Here is a 10188-nt window from a genome sequence, read left to right on the forward strand (position 1 = left end):
GTCAAGCGTGACACAGACGGATGTAACGGAGAATCCGGTAATTTTTCAAAATAAAACATCTTTCGTATTCCGAAATAAAACGGAATTAAGGCAAGTTCTTTCTGTGCGGCCCGGTACCAAATGCCCTGCGGACCGGTACCGGTCCGCGGACCGGCGGTTGGGGACCGCTGCCTTAGAGCTTTCTCTATTCGTGTTTGCCATCTCGCTGAATGTTGCTTCATAGATGTGAACACGCTGGATAAGACGAACCGCGTTTGAGCCGTGCGCCTACGGCAACTGAAGTGATCATTTTCTGTATTGATAGCACAAGTTGTAACATTGACCAAAAAAAAAAAAAAGGAAACCTCATGAAAATCGATTCGGAAATTAGCGAGTTACAACTGAATTTCAAAGTCCACAAAAGCCGTTGATGGGAGAATATTGACCCTCCCAGCCTGCTGTGGGTTAGCCGGGCTGCCCCAGCGCGCCGCCGTATAACTTCACATCGGTGGTTAGCATAGCAATTGTTAGCATTTAGTAGGGAATCTGACCATTTAAAAGCCTTATCACTCTGCCTTTAGCGCTTTCTTTACTCAGCTTGCGTTTTTAGCATACCAGTTGTTAGCATGAGCTGAGATACTCTCTTTCATAAATTATTTTACTAGGACAAATTTGAACAAAATTACTCATGAAATGGTAATGTCAGCTTATGTTAAATTATTAATTATTTTCATTTTGTATTTGAGCATTCTATTCTTTTATGTTATAGTTATCTAAATTATATTCTGTTTAATAATTGTTGAAACATTCGTATGTTGCTTGCGTCTGATTGGCTAAAGAGAAGCAGGAAGTGCTTTCGTGACTGAAAAGGGGGTGTGTTCTCGTTCATCCGTTCGGAGGTGCAGATGTTTTTTGTTTTTTTTTCTCCTTTTAATAAACTGCATTAAAGGATTCCATCTCTCCTTTTGTCATTCGTAAAGAAGAGCTATCCACTAAAAACAACGAACCCCTCAACTTACAGTAGTATAACGGGGGACAAAAAAAAAAAATCTTGTTGGAGAATTCCTGTTGTCTTCAATTAGCATCAGCATTATTCCACACATGGAAAAATCAAACCAAGCTAAGATCGTCTTCCATGGGTGTCCAATCATCCTTTTGTGTGCGCTCTCTCTCAAGTGGACTCACATTGAACATCAATGGTGATGACGGATGAATTTTGCTCTCCGTATCTGTTGATCACCCCACATTGAAAACTGGGAGAGTCTTCCGTCACATCGATGATGAGTCGTTTCCTTCTTCCCACTTGCGTCACCTGATCGCCACCTACTAGGTACCAAAAGTAGCCCCTCACTACAGGGTTGGCGATGGTGTTGCAAGTCAGTGTGACCGACATGCCCGCCGTCACGGGGCCTGGGTAGCTCACAGACGTATTCTTAGGACCATCTGAACACAAGGAATCGACAGGAATACTTTTACGTCGATACAATGAATGCATATACATTACACACCTGTAACTTTCACTTTTACTGCACTATGTTTTTGAAATAAAACGTATACAGTTGACCTCCGCTTTTCACCGGGGATACGGACCGTGTTGGGCCACCAACAGCAAAAATCCGGGAACGAATGCAAACATATTAAATGATTTAATTAAAAATAATAATAATCCAAATGAAATAAAATCAGGGAGTATCCACCAAAGATAAACAACAACAACAAATTAAAATTATTTTAAAATTTTGAAAAATATTCACTTTTACCCAAGTATCACTCACAGGTACTTTGTACAAGATTGAGTAAATGACATTGTTGCGCACCCAGAGCAGTTTGGATGTAGGGAGACTTTTTAATGAAGTAATAAACCGTACGCAACTTCCCTTCGGTTCTGTTTCCTCATTCACTTTCTGCACGTGCACGCGTCACCGCACACGCGCGTACTTCTCAAGTACAAAATGACATCGAGACCAAACATTTTGTAAAGTTGGCTCAAGTAAAATGATCACTCACTTCTAACAACCAGAGAGGAAAGCAGGGAGTACTCTTCAAAATAAATGGGCTCATATTTTTTCTCGTATACTGTATTTCATGATTTGTAGATGTTTATAGAATAAGACACAGTCAATGACATATCATTTAACTTCCACAATTTCAATGTTACTATTGGTTTGAATATAATATCAATTGCTTTTGAATATTTTAATTCTTTTGTCTTATTATTTATTTTTTTAATAGAAGTTACAATTTCCTGGAATTTTTAAAATACATCCGACTGTTTTTAACCCTTTCAGCGACAGCGGTTACTAAGGTGGACAGCTTATCATGTTATCAGGTTACAAGGTGCATGAAAGGGTTAATTTAATTTTGTCGTAAAATGTTATTGAATTTACTATGGATGTTTTTAAAATGAAATAAACTCAATTTCAAAATAAAATTTTAAATTGAAAAAGTTTTTTCTTTTTTTCTTGTTCGAGGGAGGAAGGGAGGGGGGGACAGAGAGAGAGAAAGAGAGAGCTCTTTTTTATTAGACACCTCAGAAATTCCACTTATTCCAAAACAGGGAATGTTTGGTTTTGAAATTGTATTTAATTATTTTAGATGTATTATGAAATAGAAAACTAATACAGTTATTGAAATTATAATTTCAATAATATTAATTTGTGTTATTGGTATAAAAAAAAAAAAAACTACTCACGCAAAACTTGAAGTCTCAACAAGCTTTTTGTGGACACCTCAGTGCGTCCCGCTTGCCTCCTGTAGATGGCGCTGCAGGTCACCTCCAGTCTGTTGTGTTGGTAAGAAGCGTTGAAATTCATGACTGCGATGACCCTCGCCGCTGTCTGCCCTTCCGCTTCTTTCACCACCTCTGTCACATCGCCCAGCTGCGGCGTCCACGTCAGGAGTGGCGGCAACATCGGGCAAGGAGCCGGCGTCCAGCACTCCAGAACCAGCGCGGTACCTTCCTGAACCTCAGCCTCGTTTGGGATGATAGTGGGCACGGGTGCTGAATCTGGAACGTCATATGAGAAGAAAAACAAAAATTCGTCATCAAGCCGGGAAGTGTGTGGAGAACAATAGGCGGGTAACCTTGGTTTTGAACCCCAAATGCTAAACCCCAGCCATGACTTGAAACAATACTTTGAAACCATACCCCTAGTCTAAAAATCCTAAAATGATCCTGAAACCATAATATAAAGCAATAAACCAGGCTTGAAACCATACTTTGAAATTGAACCCCGCAACTGAAACACTAACCATGAGATGAAACCAAAATGTGAAACCGCAATATTAGTTTCCAACCGTCACGTTCAACCCTAATTTGAAATCCTAATTTGAAACACCAATCCTGACTTCACACCATAATTTGAAACTGTAATGCTAGTTTGAAACCACAATACAGGTTGGCTTTACATAAAACGCTAACCATGGCTTCAAACCGAAATTTGACATCCTCACTCTGACTTGAAACCATAATTTAAAACCGACCTTTAATGTACACCAAGACGCTCTGGACAAAGTTGAACTTGAGACTGTTGTCACATTCCAGCCTGAAGTAATAGTCGTCATACTGCTCTGTCATGTCCTCAAGGATGGTGCTGCAGTCCTTTTCCTGACAAGGGACGGGACAAAAATGGAAAGACGTCTAAGAAACTTCAATTGCAGGCTATAAATGTGAAAAAATCCGAATGAATACAGTAAACACCCACTTGTGAAGTATTCTGTATAACATCACCAACATTATAGATATTCTAATTAATATTGTGTTCAAGAGAAATGAATTACGCAGTTTAATCCACCCATTTTGATATCCACTCGACTACCGGGCCGCCACTAAAATGCATTTATTTTAAAATTACCGGTATTTTATTTTCAAAATTGAAAGTCAAATTTTTAAAAATGTTGTTACACTAATTTAACAGGTATAATAACTGTGCTGAAAAGCTGCCTCCAGTATTGAAAACATGCTTTTTCCGCTCTTTCCGGGTGCTCGCCTTTATTTATTTTTTTTGTCCTCACACTCAGTGAGTACAGCGGTAGTACCCCCGGTTGTCACGGTAACAAAATCTACACTCAACAATGGCCCCGCAGCAGAGGAGGCTTGAGTGTGTGTGTATATATATTGTTAAATTATATATTTGTTAACATTTATTCTGACCTGCAAGTTCCCGGTGAGGTTTCCCTGCAGGACATTCCGTAAGGCACTCTCCTCCCTTGTAAGTCTGGAGTCGAACATGAGTGTCCTGTAATAGCCTCGCATCCAAATGGCGGCACAGGTGCGGTCCAAGAAACTATCCCAGCCCGGAGGCATCGTGAACCTGCAAGGAATACGAATGCACGAGCCACTCATGCCCTGTACGGATGACGGCAACATAGTCGCCCACTCCTGACAAAGGCTGCCTGAAATTCAAATGATAATCATTAAAAAAAAAAAAAAAAAGTTTCATAAGAATAAATATCAAAGTAATTGAGAAAATAAATATACATCATACATTTTAAAAATGTATTTAATTTTTTTTAAAGTTTTCATTGCATTCTAAATATTGTAATCTATATCGTGCTTTTGATTTGACATTTTCCTAAAAGAGAAAGTTAGTGGAATAAAATGTTTCAAAGTAGTAAAGACAAATTATCAATTAAAAAAAATTATTTGGGTTTAATGCACTCTTAAAATGTTAAGATGTAATTAAAATGAATTTCAGAAAGCATAAAAATAATACAACTCGCTGTACAAAATTCGAATCCATATTGAACTTTTAATTTGAAAATGTAATAGTAAAAATAAAAACCACAATTTTATCCAAAGTACTGTACTTTTTATTACGAACATTTGCAAGTGAAACGGAAAAAATATATATTTATCATTAATGGAAATGGAAAAACTATATAGATAATTATAAAAAAAAAATTTTAAAAATCATAATTGACAAGCTTTTAATAACAAATTACTTACCTTCAAGCAGACCACAAAGTAGAAAAAACTTCGTGATGTGTATCATTTTGGGGTTTTTTCTCTCCTTGTTGATGCACAGAAACATAAGTCTTGCCGAAATTGTCTCAAGAACAATTTTTTAAAGGGCTAATCATTCCAAAAAAAAAAAAAAAAGAACATTCATTTCATCTTAACTTGGGACTCGATGGCGACACTTGAGCTGAGTACGTCTTTAAATTCAACCACTCGCGGTCCATCAGCGCCGTCGCTAAATGTGTGTGCGTGCGAAGCTCTCAACTTCTACGGGGGAACTGAAAGAGTCTTTATTAGCTCCACCCGCCCCCAAAAAAAAAAAAGGAACGAAGCAAAGAGTACTGCAAAAAAATCTACCTCTAAATTCTAATAAGATATCCTTTATTTGTCGTAATTTACAGAAATAACCAGAGGCTTGTTGCGTTCAAATTGTCTACACAGAAAATGTCACAAATAATTTGCTTTGTTCCTTTCAGGAGGAAGTCTTGAGCTCCAACGGAAATTTTCCTGTTTGATTTGTGTGCGACTAACACAGGAAATTGCTTTTGAGGTCAGAAATATTTCAACAGCGCTTTAGAAAGATGCTCGGAGATGAACTAACTGAAAGTGCTGTCGCAACCGCAGAAAGAACATGGTTTGAATCGGCAGAGGGACCACCCGTTTCCGCTTTGCTACAGTGGTGAGTAGGAAAAGAACACACCCCCCCAGTTCACATGCCATATTTTTGGAATGTAAAGAAATACGAATAAAAAATGTTTACAGCATAGATGTGACCCATTTCGAGTGGGGAATTCAAATTAAACTAAAATAATGTTGTGTGCACACCCTCTTGTAACTGGCCAAGATGGACCTAATTGGTGCCTCAAAAAGTACTACCCGCTGATGTGCCGTCAGTAAATTTAAAACCCTGAGTTTACAACCCGAACCCTAGTTTTAAAGCCCAGTTTGTAAAAACTCAACCCTCATTTAAAACCCTAATTTTAAACCCTCATTCGAAACTCCCTCCCTTGTTTGAAACCTAACCCTAGTTTAAAGCCCTAACCCTAGTTTCAAACCCTAATTTGAAACCCTAACCCTAATTTAAAATCGTGATTTAAAGCCCTAACCCTTATTTCAAAGCCTGTTTTGAAGCTATATCCCAAATTTAAAACCCTAATTTGAAACCCTAACCTTAGCTTGAAACTTTTTTTTTTACCCGAACGCTGCAAAATGTGAGACATCTAACTGATTTTCATTGTTCCTGTGGTGGTGATAAAGTTGTATTCTATAGCAGTAGACTTGTGTAGAGACATTTGGACAACATACTTGTACATGTGGTGTAGTAAAGTCGCATTTATTATGCTGACTGAGGTGGAGCAGCTCATTTTGACGAAAACAACACGGAGTGGGCGGGTCTTTAGGATCCTTTGGTGCTCCTGATCATCTTTTCCATCACCTTCCATTGATCGGCTGTGACCTGAGCGGGGCAGAGGAAGTACCAAAGCTAAAAACAAGGAAGGCGAAGTTGAGGAAAAAGTGGAAAAGCTCCAACCTTGTGCAGTTCGTTGAATTCTCCCGCCATCATCACGTACTCGCCGCCATCGAAGCGAATCACCTTGAACACAAACAAATGGTGTTCACCTCCGCATCCCCCCACCCATCAATTCTGACTCCGATGGCGTCACTCACTGCTCCCGACATCCAGCTGGCGTAGTCGCTGCACAGGTATGACGCCAAGTTCGCCATCTCGGACGCTTGGCCCAGTCGACCTGTCGGAATACGACTCAGCATTCCAGCTTCAAATTGTCCCGTCGGGTCCAAGCGGCTGAAGGCACCCTTGATGCATTATTCAGATGATTAGCCTTATTACGGACCGGCGCAATTAAAAAAAAACAAAAAAAATACATGAAGACAACATATACTACTTTGGTTCTGATGGGTCCAGGCTGGATGATGTTGAACCGGAGACCGTAGTGTCCCCACTCTCCTGCCAAAGACCTGATGAGGCACCCGTCACCAAGACAACCACATTGACAGGGCACCAGTCACCATGGCGACCACTCAGTTGTCGTTGCGCGTGTGCACGCGAGCGCGACCCACTTGTAGAGCGCCTCAACCCCGGCCTTGGCGGCAGCGCTGGGAACCACGAAGCCGGAACCAGACTCGGCGTAGATGGTGGTGATAGCCAGGAACGCGGCACCTGACGGACGAAGGGCTCTGCGAGTGAGTGACCCGCCTCCTTGGCTGACCCGATCACTCGAACGCGCTCTGACCTTTCTGGCTGCGGACTAGTCTCTTTCCCAGCTCCAGCGTGACGAAAGCCGTGCCGTTCAGGACGATGTCGGTGATGCTCTTCCAGGCATTGGCCGACAGATTTTCCGACGGACACACAAAGTTTCCCGCCGCGTTGTTGATGATCACCTGCGCACACAGACCCAACTGTGATGTCATCTGACAGGACAACTTCCTATTTGCCATGATGATTATGATGTTGTGTGTGTGTGGTGATAGGGGGCGGGGGGATTCTTACATCAGGCAAGCCTGTCAGACTTTCGATGTGTTCCACGCAACGCGTGACAGCCTGAGGATCTCTGACGTCAAGCTGGACCGCGTGGACCTGAGACATCAAGATAAGACCGGACCAGCAAGTCAGTTGAGCTGATACAAAAGCCAACAACATGTTCTGCCTTTTCTTTGACCTCTCACCTTGTTTCCAGTCTGACCACTGATCTCATCCGCCGCCTGCTGCAGGACCTCCAACTTCCTGTCTCATAAACCCTTAGTGTTAGTCTCAGACCACTCATATTGTCAGATTTTTCCGTGGACCAAGACTTGGTAGATAGAAGTTGGATCTGAGCTCAACGGCAAACCTCCACCCCATCGCCGAGCTGCACTCACTTGAGCAAGGAGTGTCCAACTTTTTGTAAAGATGGCCAGATTTGGTGAAGTGAAAATGTGTGGCGGGGAGACCAATGAGCTTCCGGTTGCTTTTTTTGTTTACATGCCGTTCATTACCGGTCACCTTGTTGTAGTTGGCCTGTTTTCGTTCGTAGTGGCTCTTGATATTGAATTAATTGGAAACAGCCACGGTCTTTTCGCAAACTCCACAGACAGTTTTGTATTGCAGCAAAAAAATATACAAAAATACTTTTCAGTTGTCCTGGAAGCGGGGGCCCTCTCTGTCAACTTTCTTTTTTTTCAATGCAGTCTCAACTTTAGAAATGGGAAAGGGCCACACCGGGGTCATGCAGCAAGGGGTTCAGTCGAGGCAAAGTGAGCTGGAGAGTGCTGCCATCTTCTGGTGAAATGTAAAATAGCTTTTTTGTACATGTGCATTTTTCTACTGTGATCGTCAGCGCTGTCGGGTCACACATTAATTTTATACCAGAGGCTGCATTTGGCCCCCGAGCCACACTTTGAACACGCCAGTACTCAAGCCAATTCTTACTTAAACTGAATGCACGGATTCTGGCGGAAGCCTGACCTGCTAGCGATGACGCACTCCGCACCCAGGTGGGATAGAGTGGCAGTCATGGCGCGTCCCAGACCAGTCCCACCTCCCGTGATGAAGGCCACCCGGCCCCGAAAGGTTCCGTCCGGCAACATGGCCGCTTCCAGCGGCGGGAAGAAGCGCGAGTGAGGAAGAGGTGGCTGCTGAGCGACGGTCGACGAGCTGTGGAAACATGACTGACAAGGCGCAACACAGCCACGTTAAACGTGCACAAACGCTTGACGAAACAGACGTGAAGTGCATTTTGGTGGACGGACACTTGGACATTGAACCCTTTTGCATCCACTGGCAATAAAGGATGAGGATTGATAGATTGAAATGGATTAACGCCAGCATGGTGGATGAACGATTAGCACACCTGCACTGCGCTCGTGAGGTCCTGGGTCAATTTAGGACTTCCCGGATTATAGAGATTTTTTTTCAAAAGTTGTAATAAGATTCACAATGTACTAAATTCTGTTCATGCCACATTTGTTTAATGGAATTTTGTCAAGGTGTCATTGTGAACACTTAAAGGATTCCAGTTCAAAAGTGTTTATTAAGTAAAAAGGGGATGTCAACTGAAAAATTGTCTTGACAATAATATTTTTGTTGACCCACTAATAGAACCACAGCATTCTGATTAATACTGCGTTTGTGGAATATGAACATGAATGAAATAACAAAATCTAGGTGCACCCCGCATTTCACCGCCAGTCAACAAGTCCACATGATTAGCTCACATTCGAGGTCACTAACCCTAAATTCTGAATTTATAAATGAATGGACTATCAATCGTCCCCTTATGTCTGAAGCCAGAGGGCAGCCATCTTACGTTATCAATGTTACTGACAATTCTTTTCCCGTTGAAAACACAAATCGGTGCGTGTTTTACGATAGGTTCTCTGTATGGCGTAATGACAGAATGAACCTCACTGTTTGCATTGACCATTGATCGTATATTATCTCAGTATCTTGAATTGTGACTGTCAGAGATTAGGACCCAATCAGTCGGTAAACATTTTGCAGCGAAGTTTGTCTTGATGGTCTTTTAATTGTGAATGACTATGGTAACATGATGCAGACGAGTATTTAAGTAGCACTTAGATATACTGTAGATATAAGTCAAGTGAAATTTTAAAATCGCATTCTTACCCAAGTTCTACTAAACTTACTGGTATAACCGCATGCCAGAGATGGTGTCAATTTTACCGTAGAGACAGAAAACAACGCGAAGATACAGCAGATAAATCAAATCTATTCAGGTCAGACAGACTTCATGTTTGGCATCGTAAAATGGCCGCCGGTGGCTTCACTTCTCCCGATGGCAAGTAAGTGGCATTGTCAGTCCAGCCCATACACAAAACGAGGTCAGTCCGTCCTCAAAAACAATCAAATGAAATGCAAAGTTGGTGAGAGGTGAATAGTTTCACTGACGTTGAAAGTCGCCAAGTTTGTTAGTAATCACAAATGATGATAAATATCACACAATGTTTGCACGCAGTTCCACTCACCGCTGCAAATGTTTTAAAAGTTTTCCACCGAAGAACCAACGCGGCCATGTTGCCGAAAGCTGCTCAACTCCGCCCCGGACGTAATCGCGACCTTTTCAAAGCAAAGCGTAGATAAAAGATGAAGAAAGAATAATAACATAATTGGGTAGAGGAGGAAATAAAGTAAACGGCAAAGAAAGCCACAATTCGTCCATTTGTCGCCTCTTCGTTGCGTTAAGAAAACGAACGAGATGTGGCCGCCACGGTACGACAAGACTAATTTTTTG

The 10188-nt window shown here is 41.7% G+C and overlaps 2 protein-coding genes across 2 annotated transcripts in view; both read right to left on the reverse strand.

The window, feature by feature from the left end:
* LOC109512133 (myelin-associated glycoprotein-like) overlaps nucleotides 1–5269 on the reverse strand; it is a 12038-nt gene extending 6769 nt beyond the window's left edge. Inside the window, exons 1-5 of the mRNA XM_019863646.1 lie at nucleotides 4928–5269; nucleotides 4133–4374; nucleotides 3463–3586; nucleotides 2672–2986; nucleotides 1165–1422 (exon numbers count right to left, since the gene is read on the reverse strand). Coding sequence (XP_019719205.1) covers nucleotides 1165–1422; nucleotides 2672–2986; nucleotides 3463–3586; nucleotides 4133–4374; nucleotides 4928–5012 — 1024 coding nt within the window. The 5' untranslated portion in view covers nucleotides 5013–5269. The remainder of the gene's footprint in view (nucleotides 1–1164; nucleotides 1423–2671; nucleotides 2987–3462; nucleotides 3587–4132; nucleotides 4375–4927) is intronic.
* A 982-nt stretch (nucleotides 5270–6251) lies between these two features.
* Nucleotides 6252–10092, reverse strand: decr1 (2,4-dienoyl CoA reductase 1, mitochondrial). Its single transcript, XM_019863682.1, has 10 exons — nucleotides 9923–10092; nucleotides 8403–8605; nucleotides 7625–7682; nucleotides 7449–7535; nucleotides 7192–7339; nucleotides 7019–7118; nucleotides 6844–6916; nucleotides 6608–6754; nucleotides 6471–6533; nucleotides 6252–6395 (listed from the first exon to the last, which is right to left on the reverse strand). The coding sequence occupies exons 1-10, from the start codon at nucleotides 9968–9970 to the stop codon at nucleotides 6336–6338; spliced, it is 987 nt and encodes a 328-aa protein (XP_019719241.1). The 5' UTR covers nucleotides 9971–10092; the 3' UTR covers nucleotides 6252–6335.
* Between the last annotated feature and the right edge of the window lie 96 nt (nucleotides 10093–10188).

The sequence above is a fragment of the Hippocampus comes genome, unplaced genomic scaffold (genome assembly GCF_001891065.2).
Source record: "Hippocampus comes isolate QL1 unplaced genomic scaffold, H_comes_QL1_v1.1 scaffold249, whole genome shotgun sequence".
NCBI lineage: Eukaryota > Metazoa > Chordata > Actinopteri > Syngnathiformes > Syngnathidae > Hippocampus > Hippocampus comes.